The 20637-nt window shown below is 37.3% G+C and overlaps 1 protein-coding gene across 1 annotated transcript in view; it reads right to left on the bottom strand.

Moving 5' to 3' along the window:
- Positions 1 to 13176, bottom strand: part of Rorb (RAR related orphan receptor B) — a 176372-nt gene extending 163196 nt beyond the window's left edge. Inside the window, exon 1 of the mRNA XM_076843494.1 lies at positions 12554 to 13176. Within this exon, the coding sequence (XP_076699609.1) occupies positions 12554 to 12560 (7 nt within the window). The 5' untranslated portion in view covers positions 12561 to 13176. The remainder of the gene's footprint in view (positions 1 to 12553) is intronic.
- Between the last annotated feature and the right edge of the window lie 7461 nt (positions 13177 to 20637).

Here is a 20637-nt window from a genome sequence, read left to right as displayed (position 1 = left end):
CCCCATTTATATTTGGGGGTTTTCTTTAGCTGAGCCCATTCCTCCTCACACATGTTCTGTGTATCTCACAAAATTGCTGAGTGGATCGAGATGGGGCCTGGTGACTACATAAGCTCCCTGAGAACTGTAGAACACAGAACACGGGAAAAGCATTAGAATAAAAGTTTTCCACTCTTACATTTGTAAAGAGATGAGACTGCATCTGCTAGCTCCTCTAAGCTTTCCATATTTCCTTTCTTAAATGTTTTCAGAATTATCCTTAAGTACAAAGACGACTTCAGTACAAGGACAGACAGAAAATGTGTGGAAACAGACCATTATTTCTACCATAGAGCAAAAGTGGAGGGGGTTTTACATGAAGAAAAACAAAGAGGATCATCTGAAATAGGTTTATGATCTTTTCCAACCTAATATTATTAAACACAATGGATATAAATATAAGTTGAGGAACATCCAATGCAGTTAATTTCCTTGCAGATAGTATCTGTGGTCAAATTTTGGTGACCAACAGGAGTCAGGACCATTATATATGATCAATTTGAGTAGCGGGAAATAAATGACAGGGTGGTATCAGCATTTAATGCTGTTTTGTACAACATAGCTTACACTGAAGAGGCCTAAAAATTCAATAACAGTGGGCTAATAATAATTATGCTTTTAAAGAAATGCAAATAGACTTAATTTTTAAAAGCATAAAAATTAGCCATATAAATGATAGCTCAATGTGAGGAATATTATGTTTCAGCCAAAATGCAAAACAAATTAAACTGCAATGTTGTTAAGGAGGAGTGGAACTCTGTATTTTTTGAGAATTAATGTTAAATTTCATTTTTTTTCCTTTATAAATCTGGGCACAATTAGACATGGTACCTTCTTAATATTGTCAGTTTTCTGTCCGTAAGAAAAATATACTTGTACAAAACACAGAAAAATGTTTATAGACCTTTGATATAAATAGTGTGATGACAAGAGTTCCAAACCCAGTCAATTCAACACAATTATTAAAGTCAGGTGGGTAAATGTGGTATGCTGGGCTATCCCACCCATCCCATTGCTTGAAATGCATATGACCAAAGATAGATGGCCCTCCCCTTGATAAAAACCAGAGGAAAGAAAGGGCAAGTTGAAGTGATAAATGAGTGCCTTCACATCACAGACCCAAAGTGCATGTTGGTTATTGAATCAAGAATAATTTTGTATTTAATCATCAATAGGCTTCAGAACTATCTCCCATAAAATTGCTTCCTTAGAATAGATGCAGATAACTAATTATGGGGAGAGTCTGGAAATATGCAACTTTACCAAAAATTTGAAATATATATAAAAGAAGACAAATTTAAGTTTATGAAATTAAAATTGTGGAAACTTCAAGGAAATATTTATGGTAAGACAATTTTACTATTTAGGCTTTGGATTAGATGTGACTTTGGCAGGGTAGTACCTATTCAGAATCTATAGATTTTTCTATAATTCTTACCTTAACTTTTCCTGAGATTGGTAAATACTATCATTGCTATTTGGGTAGTAAACACTGAGGAGAACTCTGTTTGTCCATATATTTGGATGAATATACAGCTTGATTAAATTAATAGTTTTATTATATCTTTTTTATTCTTAATATGGTCAAAACGCTCATGGGAGTTGGAGTGAAAAGTTTCATCTTAAGGGTCAACAATAGCCAAATTGTAGTGAAGGTTGCATCTGGACTTTGCAAGTGATCAATGCCATGATTGAGTAAGAATGTCAACTATGGCAAAAAGTGGCGTGGACTAGGAGAGAGCATAGATGACTGAAAATACAATTGGACTTTTCTAAAACCCTTGTTTTAAGTCAAGTTCAGGTATCAACAAATAATTATGGTCAAGTCATCTATTTGTCTCATTTAAGAAATAGGCACATGATCCATATTTGACATCTGAAAAATTCATGTGAAATAAATATTATCTAAGGAATTTTTTAGGATTTTTATAAGAAAACCATTTTTTTTTGTGCTTGAGATTGTTATCATATAGGGCACATTGTAAGCACCCAGTAATCAAGATTTGTTGAGTCATATTTAAATCTGACCCAATATTGAGGGTGTCACTTATAATTTTGTCATATATTTAATTTCACTTTTTAATTGTTGTATTACGAGAAAAAAGGTCAATCTTTGACTCCAGTTCAACCTTCACATCATCTATGTTAGATAACCTTTCAAAAAGCATTAATGAAAACAAGGATACAACAAAATTTTGGAAGAAAGAAATTCAGAATCAATTTATTTCATTATCAAAGAATACTTTTCAAAACCAATAATATTAATTTAAATAGATTCTGACATGGGTGGCAGTCAGACCAATCTTCAGTTATAGTAGTAAACAAAAACAAAAACACAACAGAAGGATATTAATGCTACCTTACTAGTGTTCTCAGTATTGAAAAGTTTTAGCTGTCTTTGAAAAGATTTATTCCAAAAGCCTTTTTCCTTTGATACTTAACATTTTTTTAATAACAAGAATGAAAATATATGTGTAAGGAATGAAAGTGCTTAGAATTCAATCTATTAAAAAGTAGTCAGCATTAAAAGGGAGGAAAACCCAGAATATGATACTGTTTGTTTTAAATTTAATGTTAGAGCAAACCAACTAATAGGTTGAGATCCTAAATTTTCTAAATAATTTATTTAAAATATTTTGTTGTTTTTTTTAAACAAATTTTTGCCAGGAAGCACGGTACCTTAATGATACCATGTGTTTTTCCTGAGCAAATGTTCCTCTTTTCTACCAGACTGTGTGGCATTTGCTCATATTCAACAACTGTGGAAATTTGGAACAAGGTTTCTTCTCCTTTCTTTAAAAGTGTTTAATTCCTTTGCATGTGCCAGGCACAACTTATGTACAAGTTAACAGGGAAGGTTCTGTGTAATCATTTTATTATTTGACCTGACAATGATCATGATAGCCAATTATTCATTAGAAACTCAGCATGTCCAAGTTCTTTAAACTTGTGTGTTATTGTTTGATTCTGAAATCTAGAAACCAACAGCTGCTGGATGGAAAATATGATTGGAGTGCTTATTCTGGGCTCAGGCTATACAATGAAATTTTTACTTGGGAAGTTTAGAGTATGGGCTTTCATGCTAATGCAGAATTATAAAACCCATATGAAGCACTTTTGTGATCCATGCCTTGAATAGGTGAAATGAAACATTTTAAATGTAGCTTATCAAATAACTGGTTTCACTTATTATCATTACACTGTTTAGGTAAATAAAAATAGCACGGCTGTCTGAATTTGATGTTCTCAGAGTTAATTACAGGCAACAATGCATTCTGATCCTATTTAATAAGATTGCTTTTAAATAGTCTCTTTAATGAAAAGATCAAAATAGTGGTTTAATGTTTACTAAGTACTAGTCATATTTCTCTAAAAGCTAGACTTATGTTACATGTAACAGTTCAAGTAAAACTACTTGGGCGTGTCCAAAAAACCAATTGTCTTATTAAATGACTGTTCAGTCAAAGCTAATAAAAGCAATAGGGGCCTTCTACTCTTTTGCCTTTTTAGAAAAGCCCCAAGAAATGTGATCATTCAGCCACTTCTTGAATTCTTCCAGTTGCAAGAAATAAAGAGATCAAGTACCATAGTTAGTATGTTATTGAAATGTTGTTATAACAGGGGAATGCAATTACTTAGTCTAATAAATTCTAGTTAATAAACAGCATTAAAGAAAAGAATCAGTTTTTTCAGGACTGAAAAAGTATGACTGTGATCTTGTTCACCGTGACTCATGCTAAAGCACAGGATTATGGCTAGCAGTGACAATTAGGCTGCCTGGAAGTTTCAAATAGTGGCATTTACTTCTGTGAATTCTCCCCAGCTCAGTCTTTTTTTTCAGCTTTGAAACTTGACCTTGCCAGTGTTTCAGAGTGGATTAGACATCAACATGAGGACCCACGTTAACTAAGCTCAGAAGAGGGAATAAGTATGACCAGAACGATAAATTTTTATTTCAAAATGAGGAGAAGTGTACTGACATTTGTTTCAGCCTGATCAGCAATTTATCCATAAACAGTGCTGGGCTGGACCTGGCCAATATTTACCTCTCACACTCAGGTTTTTATTATTGAGTCTTCAGAATTTTCCTTTTAAATATGCTTAAGAGAGAGAATAACTCAAATATCAGTGAGACCACTGTGTATTGATTTTATAGCTTAATTTTTAGAGTACCATACTACATCCAAGTTCTTGGGATGGAAGAGTTTGCAGGATATCACTGTGGGCCTCAGACACTGCCTACATACTCTATTACTCCAAGGGATTTTATTCTCCCTGATATCTGGTAATCTAAGATACTCCCTAGAGTAGATATTGCTACTTTCAGATAATAGATTAAACATTAAAGAAAATTGTTGCAGGGAGCAACATAAAATCAATATATATCAGCCACTTCCTTACTTTAAAAATAAGAATTTCCCTTACAAAACAAATATATAAGGATATTTTAAAGTATTTCACATTTCTTCTTGATGATGCTTTTTTAAAAATAAAAATTTATACTCTTATTCATACTAGCAGTTGTCTCTAGAATTTTTTTTTAATTGTAACTTTAAGAATTGCCTTAGACTTGCGGGTATTGTTTTTATTTTTAATTTTTACTTGAGCATATTTGAGAAAAGTACTTGTTCTACATCAGGTTATTTCCTTTTCTGGATAGCTCTGCCTTAATAAACTCAATTATACATAGTATCAACTATATAAGGCAACTGAGGAATACAACTATCAATAATTTAAAAGACCTCATTTATGGTGAACAAGTTAACTGAAAAAGGGACTTCACTCATCCTTTGAGACCTATATCAAGTATTGCTTCCGCTGTGAGAGCTACTCTGACTTCGGATAGCATCCCTTTATAGTTTAGTTTGTTCTGGCTTCTACTGCACCAGTGGACCCTGCTTTAGCAATGTGAGCATCCTTGGGATTCCATGCTATACCTTACTTTAGGGTGGATGCTCAATTATTTTTAAATAAATGTGTGACTTACATGTATTCCCATTAGTATGTATACTGATGTAAATGATGACATTTTTGAGCCTATCCCTTTTAAAATTACAGCTGAAATGGAAAAGCTCTGGCAAGATGATCTCGTTCTTATATATGAGACTAAAATTTAACTTCGGTTCCTAGAAATGAGTTGATCAATGAGTTTGAAGTTTTCACATCAGGAGAGAGGCAAGCTTAGGTATTGCTAAATAAGAAACTGCATTTGAAAACAAGTATTTTCAAGTTGGTCTAAAAATTAAGATGAGAATCTACTTATTTTTTTTCCAGCTAATAATACTCATTTAGTTCATGCCAAGTTCTTGTTATAAATGCCAAGGCCTTTTTGAAAAGCTACTGCTCTTTCATTTTTAAGGATCATTTTATGCCAAAATTCAGAAAGCACTGTTCAGACTTCTGATTCAATATTAAAATATTGCATATCTGCTGTTGTCACATGACTGCAACATAGTCTAAGCAATTCAGGTAATGGTGTACCAGTTTAAAAGAAGGATTCTTTATTGAAGATTTTATAAAAATTTTAAATATAACTGAAAATGTACTCATTGCATTAATTTTGAAAAAAAAATTTACTATGAGGTAAAATCTATCTCACAGGGTTTTTTTTTTTTTTTCCTTAAACATCCCAAGTCTTTCACATGCACCACGGTGCCAGGGTGTTTGGTTTACATGAACATACAGCAGTAAGTAGGCTAGTAACAAAAAACATAATACGGTAAATATCCAGATTAATGTGTTCTTTCTTTGCCGATGTCAATGAGTCCTCTCAATTAGAGAAATATAACCCAGGACCACATAACATGATAAATAATCACATAAAAAGTGACATTAATGAATGCCCATTCTAATAAAGTAATTTACAAAGTCAGCATACCCAGCCAGTTAATAAAATATTCACTATGCAGTGATGAAGACACTCAAGTCAAAGCAAATTACTTTTGCTCTTTTATAAAAGCATGCTTTTGAATAAATTTTTAGTCCCATATTTCAGCAAAAAGTGACACGTTCATTTTGGCTTTTGTAAGAACACGCCTATATAAGGGCATTCTAATTTTATTTTAAAATAAAATTTATTATCTAGTCATCATTATAAAGCTATAATCTATTTCCAATATTTATAAAATAACCACTAACCAAGAAAGATGCCTTCTATATTAAGTATAGAATACTATGCCTCCTGCTATTTTTAAATGTGTACTCTATAAGGTGTACAAGAATGTGGGTAAATATATATATTGACTAACGCATTTTAGCTTCTTAGGTAAACATTAATAAAATTGCACTTACTGTAATGTGACCAAACCTTGGACTTGAAATATCAGTGACCACAAGCATATATTTTAAAGGTTACCTGAGCAAGCCAAAATTCCAAGTGATTTGAAATATACAATAATTTTGTGACACTATGGACACAATATTTCCTTTTATAAGACTCTGCACACAATGCCATTAGTTAACCACATGGTTATTATATTTAGCTTGATTCACTATAAATGCCGTTATAACACCTGTGGTTTCCCTCATTAAGAATTGAATGGACGGGGTCAGGGGTTGAAAGGGCAGCATATGCGCCATGAAAGAACTAGTTAACATAGCCTATTATATTGGTGCACTGGTAAATCTCATTTCTATTCATCAGATGATTAGTTCAATCAATATTTATTCCTCTATGCTCCCTTTGTCTTGGGCTACAAAGGAGACATCCTTCAAATTCATGGCATAAGCCTTGTTATCTATGAATTTGTTGCTTAATTTGAGAGAGAATATTTTATTTATTTGGCAGTTCTGAATTCTTTGATTCCCTTTCCCTCTAATTATCATTAGGTAGTATAATGGAGTTTTGTGTAGATTATTTATAAATAGATGCTATTAACAGTCCCTTTTTTATGCGACTCAAGTACCACATGTATTCATATCTTCCCTCTGAACACTCTGGAAAGTTGCTTCTGTCTCTCTAAATATGTTTGAGTTTGGAAGACTGGATTGTGAAAGCAAAGATAAGAATGATTTTCTCTCTCAAATATTCATTCTTTTTGTCTGAGTGGGTGGTTTTAGGCATATACATATACATATTGCGTATCAGTGTGTATCAACAGACGCCTCCAAAGACTGCTATTATCTGCTAGGGATTCTGTTAAGTCAGAGATTCTATTCAAAGTAAGATAAATATTTGCAAGAAGCTGAAAGTGGAAGATGATTATAAAATTACAGGAATAATACTTTTAGGTAGAGTGAGCTCATTTTATCAAAGGTCATCATTCATTACTTCACAAAAAGACCTGTTTCATTAGTCTGTTTAATTTCTATCCTTTGGATAGGAGTGGATGGAATAGTAGAACTACACCTGGAATGAAAATCTTGTATTAATTATTAAGCACAATTTCCTTTTTTATATTTACTGTCCTATATAATTTAGCAGCATAACATGTTGTATTAATATCAATTAAATTGATGCCAATGTAATTAAAAGTCTTTACTTGTTTTTGTTTTTGTGGAATAAAGATTGAAATAGTTTATCCTTAAGAAATTTTCATTATAGTACTAGAATAAAAAATATTATTTTAAGTCACTTCAGTTGCTCATAGTTTTTACATTCATAACATATGTGCATGTACCTTTAAACCAAGCTTATTTTGATTTGGACAAAATATGACTTTGGCATTAATTTTCTTATTTCACAATACATTTAATTGTAAATCTTAGGCTTCACCAATGCATGACTAGGCTCTGATTTTAAACCTCAATTTTGCAGAATCACAGTGACTCAAATATCTATAATTTAAATAATAAATTACTAGAATAATTTTAAACTATCAATTAAATATTTTAATATGCATTTAAAATTTGAGGACCATTGTTAATTGCAGTGAAAAAAATCTGTTTAATGTCCTGTGATTCACACTTTTACTTCTTAAAACTATTGTAGCAAAAGTATAAAAATTATACAGGTTGTTTGATATTCCTCAAAGGTGAATACAAGTTAATAAAATGTGAAACAATAGCTAAAAAAAGCACTTTACTTTTCTTTTTGCATAGAAAAACTTCCTGTATCAAAATCCCAGGGTCAATTCTGTTAATGTTACTTTTGGAAAAAAGAAGATATTTTACAGGATTCAAATATTATTTTCATAATGTCCAACAGTAAAACTTCATAATTTCTTGTTGCGGTAGAACCTTCGTTGCTGTGAAAATAGGTTTTAAGACTTTGAAACACTTAAAGTACAATCTATGCAAATGTACACACGAATAATAGCTTTTAAGGCTGTTAATAGTTTGCTATTTAGCAAACTGTTACCAACATAAGTAAATGTTAATATTTGTATTTGGCTAAGAGTATGAACTAATGAGTAATTGACATTAATGTTAAACTGTCACATAAAACCACTTTAATAATGTTGCAAAAAATAATCATCTTTAAAGGATTCTCTAATGATCAAAAGCTATACTCCTATTGGTGGAATATCTAAGGACTTGTAAGTTTTAAATGAATACTAACAAAGGAGTTTTAAGTCTATGTCCCTTGTTTATGAAGCCTGCTGTTCAACATTTCTTCCTTTACATTTCAATCCTGGTTGCTCAATTCCTGAGTCTCTACAAATTGAGAAAAAGAAAAGCCATGGCTGTCTACTGGCTGTCCTGAAGCCCAGGGTTGTCAAGAACCTCTGCTTCCCAGTACTTGTTAGAAATTCACCCAGGATATCCAGTGAGGGGGTGGGGTAAGTCACTAGATGTAACCATTTAAGAAAAGATTTTATCTTTCTGTCTATGTAGTTTTTCAACAATACTTGAAATACAGCTTTAGGATTTTTCTTTAAACTGATTGAATGATTACTTTTCTTGGAGTAGAGACAGTTTACTGATGATTACTTAATGAGCAATTATTAATGGACTGCTGAGATGTCCTTCCAGCAGTGTTTTCTAATTGTGGGAGGTGGAATGCTGGTTGGAAATATTTAATTGGAATTTGTGGAGGAAATTAAGAGCAAGAACTTGTTCAAAAAAAAAAAATATATATATATATATATATATATATATATATATATATATATATATATATACATATTTTTTTTCCCTAAAGGCCCCCTAGCAGGACATTCAGAGCTACATACTTTTGAAGGATGGCCATACCTTTGAGAGCAAACTGCCTCTTTTCTAAAGTTTTGCAGTTAATAAAAATTAAACTACTTGAAATAATAGATGAAAACTGGACTCTAGAAAAGCCAAGCCCCATCCTTGTTTACAACAAGCATAAAACCAGATTTCTAATCCGCCCAAGCGACAATCACCTATTGATTGCGACGACATCTGTGCCCCTGTTTTTGGAAGCAGGGTTTTCTGCGGAGGAAGGACTGAAAAATCCGACTATTCTCGTGCCCTGTGTAATACACAACTGGCAGGTTTTCCAGGAAGCAGCCTGGAAACCCACACCTGCCTGTGCTCACTCCTTTCTTACCTAGGGATGAGTATAATCAAAAGTCCTTCCTTTCGCCTTCAGAAGTCATTTCTTTCGATAATGCCATGTACAAAGAAGCATCTCTAGAACTCATACGGTACACTCTCGCAGACAAAGGGTGAAATGCTTTGTGCGCCACCAAGTACAACCTCCTCCGCCCCAGGCCAGGGTAAGCCACCGCTCCGCGTCCGGAACACAGTTCAGCGGTGGGGCAGGGCAAGAACTCAAAGAACAGAGCCTCTTAACCTCTTACCAGGGGGCTTCCCAGGGAATAAAGTCTTAAATAACCTAGGCGGAAGCGGGGGCAGGGTGAGGGGGAACTGGGGTCCGGGTAGGTTTGCTGGATTGGCTCGGAGGGGGAATTACTGAATCGGGACCCACGTTTGAGTAGCACAAAGTGCCCTGACTCAGGGCAGTTGCCAGCTGCAAACTGTAGAGCCAAAGCAACCACCAGACCACCTGGGGATGGGGAGGACGCGCGCGTGAGAGCGCGCGCGCGCGTGTGTGTGTGTGTGTGTGTGTGTGTGTGTGTTTTCAGCGCGCGATTGTGTCGGAGGCAGGGGTGTATGGGAGAAATGGAGTGGGTACGCTGTAAGGCTAAGTTCAAAACCCGCCCCTCCCCCCAAAGTTTAGTAGCACTGCGCTAGGGAAAGGTGATTCCTTTTACCTCTTGTACCTCTCAAGTTCAAACTGAAGTTTAACCCCAACTCCCATGGGGAGTCTGGCTGGTTCCCATTCTGTCCTTAACAAACATCTCCTGATGGTGGGGCAGGGCATTAGAAATGTGAAAAGACAGTGGAGGAGAGACAGTAAGAGGTCCAGAAAGCATAGCCAGGGAGGGTGCCAGAAAGATTTAGCCCTTACTTTTTCTCCACAAAGTTCTTTCCAGGCTTCCTCCAAGGAATCCTCTCAAATTAGCATTGATAAGTTGTCCTGCCAGCCTGGTGAAGCTGGTGCCCTCTGGAACACGGTTATGGCCTCACACTGTATTTCCCAAGGTAAGCATGAGGACTAGCCCTGGCTTTCAATACTTGAAGCTCCTGGAGTCCCTGAAGCAACCACCGCAGTGAACAGCAGACTGTACCCAGCAAACTACTCCTTCAGGAGCTAAGGGATCAAGGTACAACCCACACCTGCCCTGTGCCACTCTCCATTCTACAGTGTAAGAAGAGTGAGCAGTTTTTATGCTTGAAGTCCTAGTGCCTGGTATGAACTGAGGTGGCACGTGGTTTCAGACCTTCACCCAGCTGTAGGGGGCATGTTGTTAAGGGGAAAAAAAAAAAAATCGGGAAGGACCAACTGGCAGCTTCAGACTATGCAAAGAGGAACTGAAAGGAAAATGGATGGGATGGTGAGACGGGACCCAAAAAGAAAAACAAAGACTGGGGCGTCTCTCACTAAGTAAAAGCTCTCTTCGCAGCATTTGCCCAAGTACAGTTTCTTGAAAGAATCTGGATAGTGAAGCCTCTGCCTGATCTCCAACTAGGACAATTAGCAGGAGCCAGTGCGCACACACAGGTTGATCCCATACTTAGAGCGCGCAGGTCAATCAAGATCATCCCACCAGAATATCCTTGTCCCTCATCTACACTTTTCCCCTAGCATCCCATGGGCAGCCTTTCTCCGTCCCTTTTCCTCTTTCCCTTTTCTGCCACATCAAGTCCACAATCCCTGTGTGTGCCTTTGGGGTCAGACTCGGGGCTCACCGCGGACAGACTGGGTGGAGGTAATGCCCACTGCTTCCTCGAGAAGCTTGAAGTCTGGGGTGGGAGTGGAATATAGCCTGATGGGAGGTGCAAGTATTTGCAGCCCATTCTCCTAAAGGCTTCCTGCATAGGCTACGTCTCTCAGGGTCCAAGATACAGGAAGGTCCTGAGCAGACCATTTCCCACTTTTTGTTGTCAGGATTTGGAGGGACTTGTGAATGGGGAGAGAAGGACCTCCAAAGAACAACAGAGTAGCCAGGAGGAGAGACTCGGCTGTAGGGATGGGTGCCCAAAGGTGCTCTGATCTCCCTATCAGGCGGGCACCTGGCCCCTTCTTCAAGAAAGTGTGAAGTTGTGGCTAACCAGAAAGTGAGGGAGAAGGGGCCCGAGCACAGAACACAGGAAACCTGGAGGTCCCTGGTACTACAGGAAAGGAAACGGACAAACTGACTCCCAACTCCCCTGGTAGTCCAGGGTGCAGTCAGAGCAGGTGTCCGGCCTCTGTCCCCGCATGCTGTCCCACATCCGCCAGTTTGCCCCGGGGTCCCACCGCCGCCGCCACTGATCACCCGGGTCTTGACAGGAGGGCTCGCGCTGCACCACCTCCTAAAGCGAAGAGAAAGCTCCGGGCTCCTCTACCGCCGCGGGCAGAGCGGTCTCTAATCTCCGGAACTTTCTCAGTACAACTTTTTTTTTTTTTTTTTTTTTTTTTTTTTTTTTTTGCGGGGGGCGGGGGGCGGTGCGGGGAGTCGCTCTTGTTCCTGGGCAGCACTGGCCAGGGCGCCGCGGCGCCGCGAAGGAGCGTCCTGCACCCGCGTCCAGTTCGGCTACGCCACCCCTCTACCACTCCAGGGAAGGGAAGCGTCAGCTGGCTGGGACGCTAAGGGGCCTTGTAACCTGTCAAGTGAATGTGCCCCAGCGAGTTCGCCCTAACGCCCTGCACGCCCACCTTCGGCCGGCGACCTCTGCGTGTGGTGCGCTTTCAGTTACCTCTACCCCAAAACATCTCTTTCCCGACTCGCCCTCCATCCTGCCTCAGTTTCCGCACCCGCCAGCAACACGCAAAAAAGATTCCCGGTAGGAACTCAAGAACCCGAGGAAGCAACTAGCGCTGTTCGCCTCTCCAAAAAAGCGCCCTCCCGCGTTCCTCCAGAACTCCCGAGAGGCATCAAAATCTTCCCACAACTTTCTACGCCCAGGCCATTGGCAACCCCACCTGCGAACGCGAACTCGGGAAACTGCGCCTCGCCAACCTCTTTCCCCTTGGGCTGAGTGCCCTCCCCTCCCCCATCTCCCCATCTGGTTAGAGTTGGCCGGACGGCTGACCCAGGGCGCCCGCAGGCTCGCTTACCTCGCATGGTGTGGCCGCTCCCCCGCTCCGCGTAGTCATGAAGCTGCTCCCAGCCCGAACCCCAGAGCGCCCAAAAATCCCGCTCAGCACGAGTGAAGGTGGTCGGCGAAGAGCTGCGCTGCCGAGGAAACCATCCCTTTAGGCGGACGCTGTGGCCTCAGGGTGACGTTTGCTGCCGCCGCCGCCGTCGCAATGTGAACAGTTTTTGGTGTTGGTGACGGTGACTGTTTTGATGGCTGTTTGTTTGTTTGTTTGTTTGTTTGTTTTCAGGAAGGGTGAAAAAATGTCCTGGCTGCTGGTGTCTGGGTTTTTGTTTTGCTTTTGTTTTTCTTATTTCTTTCTCTCCAGTGTGCTTGCTTTTTAAAAATGCCACCGCCTCCGGCTCGGAAGATTTCTTTTGTGATCACTTGGACTGAGGAGGAGGAGGAAGGGCAGCAGGAGGAGGAGGAGTTGGTGGTGGTTTTGTTAGTTACAAAGAAGAGGGAGAAGGAGCAAGGGGAAAAAAAAGAAACAGAAAGAAAAGAAAGAAAGGCGGTGTGGATGGCAGAGCATGTGCGTTTTCACATGACATCTGTGCCTGTTAGCGGATCCACAATGTGAATTTTCACTGTTCAGTTACCGAGAGGAAGGGAGCGAGGGAGAAAGAGGAGAGAGATGGAGAGAGCGAGCTGAGAAGGGGCTTATACGCGAGGGCGGGTTTGGCCGCGACTTCCAGGCCCCGCCTCCTGTCAGCGCTGACGCCAATCAGCTCCCGGCAGCGTTTGGAGAGGCTGGGACCTCGGGGGAGGGGACGCGACCGGAGGCAGAGGGCGGGAGTTAGTGACACTCGCTGGAGTCGCAGGCCGCCGGGGCAGCGACTGGGAATTAGAGACTATCCGAACTGGGTAGAGGAGAAGGAGCGACTGAGAAGGTCAGGCAGATCTGCAGGTGACATTCATTTCCGACTCCAGTAGTATGGAAGGGGACTCCGGGCAGTCCTTCCGAGGAAAGAGACTCGGTACTCTCCAGGTCCCACCTTCCCTCCCTTGCGAGACATCTGTGGCCCCGCTTAGTTAGTTTTGAATTTAAGGCAGTGCTTTGCAGAGTTCTTTTTCGATAAACGCATTTTTTTTTGACAGGAATTTCCATGGCGGGACGCTTCAGTTTAAGTGGTAGAAGAATGCAAAATCATTTTTTCCCCTCACTTTTAGCATAACTATAATGCAATTCCATGCAGGTAGTCATCAGTTTTCTTTAAAACACTGTTCAGCTGCTCCTTGCTTCCCTTTTCTTTAAAGAGATTTGAAGGAAGGAAAGAAAGAATTTTTGAGAGAGAGAGTGTGTGTGTGCTTTTGAAGAGGAAATTGTTTTTTATTAGCTTTTGAAGAATCCTATGGTAGTGGGCTACTGGACTCCAGGATAAAGGCCTACATTGGCAGTGTGGTCCCCTTAGTGATGGAGCCACCTAGCAAAGGTAGGATTGTGTTCTTTTTAGTGAATGAAGGTGTCAGGACTTAAGAGGAAGAAGCTGTTGATTTTAGTTGCTCCCTGAAGACATTTACCTATATAGAGGACAATAAAACATAGGTAAGTTATTTGTATTCCATAGGTGAAATTTGTCATCTATGACCCTTCATTTGTATTCTGATAAAAATCTAATGTATATATCAAAACTGTTTCTTTGCAAGTCTTTCCCTTTCTGTGGACAAAATAAATATGTCCTTTAGATGATTACATCTACTTCCTTCCCTACAATAGGGAATTTCTTAAATACTTTGGTTAACTGGTAACCCTAAAAGACAGGGAGATGGAAAAAAATTGTCAGATTTACTCAATTTTAAGGCACTGAGACATATACTTATTAGTCTACCTTTAGGCAGGTTCCATCATAATTTAGGTACTCAGATAATTTGATTCCTACCTGTATTCATAATGTGTCAACTAACACAAAATATGATGTAATTACATAACTCTACACTGCTAAGTAGTTTTGCCTCCTGATTAAATGAAAAATGGGTTTCTTGCTGAATCTTTACCCTTGTTATATTGACACAACCTTGCTGCATGCCCTTCCATTTGCAAGCCATTGTGTAAATTAAGACAATTTTAGTATTAAGAGTGAAAGTTGATTGAGTCATTAATTAAATAAAGTGAACAAAAGGAAGTTACTGTTCAGAATAGTTATTCCCTTATAAATACCTTTCTCCTAGATTTGTAATTGACACAGTAGTTAATCTTTTAAGATAATATTTAAGGCTCCCTGGTTTTATCATTTTTAATCAAGTAAAATATATTCATCATAACTACATTAAAGCTGCACTAAGTTATGCCTAATTTAGTTGCTTCATTAAAAATTACTGCATATAAAATAGTCAGGAAACAAATTGTGACTATATCATTTTAATTTTATGTGCTTCAAGCAGAGACACAGGAATATTAAAAATTTCAAAGCCTTTGTAAACATTGTAATTATTATTGTTATTATTTTTAGTTTTCTATTTCTCATTACAGTAAAGAGAAATTTCAAAATTCAAAAATTTTAACTCTTTTGTGTCCTCTTGAGTTGCTGTTTATTGAATTCTAAAATTTGCTTTTACAACTGAAGTATCTATTATCTTTGAAAATGATAGTAAGTATATCTGAAGAGTACTTACCCCTTACACATTTTTATATGCCCTTTGTTTTGTGAATTCAACAAAGAATACTTTTTGTTTAGAACATACTTCTTGATTCCTTCTGAACATTTTAAAAAGAAGTTGTTAATGAGAAATGAGAAATAATTTGTTTTTAATTTTGCAAAATTGCATTATATATGGTGATATGAAAATATTTTCTCTTTTAGAATGATCAGGGGTTTAGATGTGGTAATCTATGACACTGGGATCTTCCTAAAAATTTAAAACTGAGTTGTTCATTTTTTTCTAATAAATTTCACATTTATTTCAACTCACATTTGTGTAAAGCAAATATTCAGTATTTAAATGAAAGAAGTCATCATTTTCTAAGAAATCACAAAATACTTACATGTCATCTGGTTGTTTTATTACTTGTGAGCAAATATTCATTTTTCAAGTGGTGTAATAATAATATAATATCTTTGTTCACATGAAGTACAATGTATTAGTCATATTTTCATCACTGTGACCAAACTACCTGACAAGAACAACTTTGAGGAGAAAAAAGTTTATTTTGAGCTTACTCTTTCAGAGATTTGGTCTGTGGTGGACTGACTTGATTGTTCTGGGCCCAAGATGTGGCAGAACATCATGAAGGATGGACATGGTGAGGAGAGATGTTTGTCCATGATGGTGAGGAAACACAGAGAAAGGGGAAGGTGCTTCAGGGAAGAGGAACCCTTCCAGGGGACATTCCCAGTGATCCATCTCTTTTCAGCCACATCCCACCCCAGTTACCACCCATTTAGTCCACTCAAACTAAAATGCACTGACTAGGTTACAGCTTTCACAATCCAATCACTTTACTGCCAAACATTTCTATATTAGCACAGGAGCTTCTGGTGAACACTTCATTCCAAGCCATAACCTATAGAATCATTAATTTTATTTGAATAATTTCCTATTAACTTGAAACTTCACTTTTGTCTCTGGACCTGAAGAATGTTCAAAGCTGGTAGTGGAATTCTGATTAATTTCAATGTCCATCTCAGTCACACAGGGCTGTGCTCAATCTCAAGAATTGATGTAATTTCAACTAAATGTTGCCTGCTTCTGCTCAGTCTAGCTGCAAAGCCATGTATAATGATAAGAAGTATCATCAAGGAGACAAAGCTTTAACATGAGCCAACCACGTAGGGTGTTCGTGGTGTTTAGGATTATTTCAATCCTAAAATGCTTGAAGCCCAAGAGTAAGTCCTGATTAATTATATTCTGAGATGGTCCATCTATACATAGTGAGTATCTTAAATAATTGTGACTCTTGGAGAGATATCGGCAATAATGATAACAATACTACACTAGGAATGACTGAAAGATTTGAGTGTAGTTAGTGTAGTTTAGCAAGCTGTGTGGTTGTGAAAGTTGAGAAAGTGATATAAAGCTACCTTTAAATATTGGGAAGGACAGAATTTTTGACATTTGAGCCTATTAGAAATGGAAGTTGTAAAATACTGAGCTCTCTGTTGCTGAAGACATTAGTAACAAATTCTGTAGTATAGATTTTTTGTAATAGATAAGAAATTGTATCTCTAGATATATTTACATTTAGGAAGTTACCACTGCCTCAGCAGCCATACCAGAATTTTTCTTCCTACTTGAGGAGGTCAGCTCCCTGAGAGCAGGAGCAAGGATTTCCAGAGCTTCAAAGAGCTCCTGGTTGGTACTTGATAGGTACTTGACCATTACTGATGGATAGAAAGCTTCCTACTGACTTTTCTGCGGGAATTGAACCACAAATTGGGGCAAATATCTGAATAAGATGTTTTCTGTCTTCGGTTCTGAAAAATAGGAGAGAGAAATAAAGGGGGAGCAAAAATAATTGTTGAGATTGGTTACATAATTATAAAAGAAAGCTAAATTTAGTCTCATTCATATTAATTGCTATTCTCAACTTTATTCATAAGTAGAGAGTCTTCATAATCTATTAGTACTTTAGTTTTGGTTCATTTTAAAATGTGAATACAAGCTAAACAAGTGTTCCAAATGAAAAAAGAAAATATTAAAAATCTGTGGTCTGTACTGTATGTAATAAACTGGAAAAAGTATCATGGGCCCAACATAAGTTAACCTCATTTTATGGGACAGACATGAGTAAGGTCCACCTCAGGAAAGGGGCCTAATATGCAGGAGGAAACTGTGGTCAATCAGTCTAATTTTTATTTCTTTCAAGAGCATACAGGTTACACATTATATGTCCTCCCTGCCCTTCCCACCCCATCACTTTTACTCCCAGATAAAGGGACAGAGGCTTGGAACAGTTAAATCACTCGTCTGAGATCAGAAATCTTACGATGCTGGGTCCAGGACTCAAACCAAGATATAACTACTAAAATATAAATTCTATAAGTGCAGGAATGTTTTTGATTTTATTTGTTTCTGTGCTGAATTGACAGAATCTAGAATCTTGCCAGGTAAAAAGTAGGTGTTTAAAGTATGTGTGTGAAAGAAGACTTTAATACATTTGAACCCTATTCCATTGAGAAGTACTACATACCTACAATCTAGGCACCAAGTGACATTAAGTAAAGAACAGTGAATTTTGACTTAAGATATGAAAGGTTACTGTGAAAATTTATGAAACAAATATTAGCCTGATTTGGTCCATCATGAAGTTTAGGAAAATACTTTTGTAATAAATATTTCATGTCATAGATAATGTGAGACTGAATTAAACTGGCACCAGTAAAAATGAAAAAAAAAAGTCTCAGGACACATTTTGCCTACAGAAGCTACAGTGTTTAGTGAATGATACATGGGGTTGTGTGGAACGTGTTGGTAAAAGTTAGGGGGATGTCAAACCAAAGCTTTATGAGTGAATACATTCACAGCTCTTTATCAGAGCTTCTCTTTGTTTTCTTTATAGCATAGAGTAATAATAAACATCCTATTTATAGAAATAAGTAAAGTGGAATTGATTCTTTAAATGGGGATAAATATTGAGATTAATTTTCAGTTTTGGTACATATCAGTGATAATGTACAGCAGAGAGCTGCATATACTGAACTGGAGATTGAAATTGGTTAGAAGCAAGAGTAATGATTTATGAGACATTCAAAAACACTAAAGAGAAGAGAAATAATATGAGAGTTAAATGCAAATGAATAGGCTAATAAAAATAGGATTATATTTTGTGTGTATTTATATAACTGTGGATAGTGAGAAACTTTTCTAAATCAGGAAAGCAGACACTATAAAAAATTTAGATATATTTTTCTTTACATAGGTTAAAAAATAAATATTTGGAATGACAAAAGACCCCAAAACAAAGTCAACACACTGGAGAAAATATTTGTTGCACACTTGACAGACAAAAGTTTAAGATTCTTTATAAACAAATACATGCAAACTTTAAAATCAAACAAAGACTTAAACAAAAACTATCAAAAAATTGAGGTCAGTGAGAAGAAATTGGAGATAATTTAGTGGATAAATTTTCTCTTTATGGTACTTGCTACAGGTGAACAATTTTTCATATTTGTAGTTTCTTTTCAGACCACTCGATGAAGCTTTAACATGTTTTTTTCATATTTGTTAAAATATGAATTAAAATGCATGTGCAATATTTTGTATACCTTTGCTGTTGTGGCTGATTATTCTCTGAAATTTATCTTGAATTGGCTAATTTCTCTGTCTTTACTGTATCATCATTTTAAGCTCCTATTCTTTTTCCCTAGATGAGTATACTATTCTCAAATCTGTCTATCTCCATTTTTGCTCTTTACTCCATCAACTTTCCAATTGGTAGTTGGAGAGATCTTTAAGAGTATAAGTCAGATAACAAGTACACCCCTCCCCCACCCACTCCGGCTAAAACACTTTAGAGTCTTCCTATTGCTTTAGGAAACTCATTCCAGGCGTGCATGCCTGTAATTCCGGCAACTCTGGAGGCTGAGGCAGGAGGATTGCAAGTTTGAAGCCACTCTCAGCAATTTACCAAAACTCTACACAACTTAGTGAGACTCTGTCTTAAAATAAAAGAATTAAAAGAGCTGGGGATGTGGCTCAATGGTTAAGTGCCCTTAGTTTAATCCCTGATACCAAAAAAGAAAGGAAAAGAAAGAAAGAAAGAAATTCATCTGTACTTGTACTCCTTATCTTGTTTTGGAAATTGGGTGAATACATATTATATTTTGCCTTGAAGTTCTAAATACTTAAAAGTACCTCTTCATTTTCTACTTTGGGCAATAGAGGATAGAGCTACCCTAATTTTGAAACTCTGCTGGCAGAAATGTTATCTTCTCAAAGAAGTTTATCATGCCACCCTCAAAAATACTCACTTATAATTCTTTATCATAATATGTTTCTTTTATACCAGATATCAGAATTTATAATCATTTATTTATTTTCTTTTATTACTATCTAATCAAGGGAATAAATAAATTTATAATTAATATTAACTGCACAAAGTGAGGACCACTTTTTTCTTGTTTCGTACTCTTTTATCAGTGCCTAGTATGATCAATGATATCGTAGTTCATACTTCAAAAAATTTGTTGAATGAATTGCTATCTTGGACTAATTATTACTACTGAAAGAATTAAATAATCTTTCTTTTTTATTTTTGAAACTCATTTCACATATTTGCTATGACTTATTTGTATATCATGGCCACATTAAAAAATGGGTAGAATACTGATATTTTCTTTTCAAGGCAGTTGACAGATATACTGGAGTAAAGTGAAATCAACACAAATAAAAGCTCTATTTAGTTCTCAGCTCTGTGATCTGTAACATAGCTTCTAGCGTTTACTGTCTACATGTTTGCATCCATTTAAATTCATTTGTTGAAGTTCCAATCCCCAGTGTGATGATACCAAGAGATGGGGCCTTTGAAAGGAGATGGAGTTTAGATGAAGTCATGGGGGTGGAGCTCTCATGGTTCCTGATAAGAAGAGGAGACACCAGAGTTTTCTCTTTCCACTCACGATGATACAGCAAGAAGGTGCCATGAAGATAGGAAGATGGCCTTCAACAGACATGGAGTTGCTCAGTATCTGGGTCTCGGACTTCTCAGCCTTCAAAACTGTAAGAAATAAATATTGTTAAAGACATCTTGTCTCTGGCATTTTGTTGCAGTAAACTGAGTATACTGAGACACTGTTTGAATTTCAGTGTGTGTGTGTGTGTGTGTGTGTGTGTGTGTGTGTGAGAGAGAGAGAGAGAGAGAGAGAGAGAGAGAGAGAATGGGGGGAGGAAGGGAGGGAAAGAGAAGAATAAACTCAAAGGGATGAAATCAGATCTACCAATATATTGCTCAGGGTATTATAATTAAAGCAAATATTATTAGCTACTGGTCATTGTTGTTATTTGCTTGGGAAAATCTGTTTCATGAATTAGCAGCAGCAAATTTTCCAATTCAGGTCAATTAGACTTTGCTTGTTGGTCACACTTCTAAGTAATCAGTGAGTGCAAAGAATATAAACTAATTTA

Source organism: Callospermophilus lateralis, chromosome 2, assembly GCF_048772815.1.
Source record: "Callospermophilus lateralis isolate mCalLat2 chromosome 2, mCalLat2.hap1, whole genome shotgun sequence".
Lineage (NCBI taxonomy): Eukaryota > Metazoa > Chordata > Mammalia > Rodentia > Sciuridae > Callospermophilus > Callospermophilus lateralis.
The sequence above is the reverse complement of the archived record's forward strand: the minus strand, read 5'-3'. Positions and strand labels throughout refer to the sequence as shown.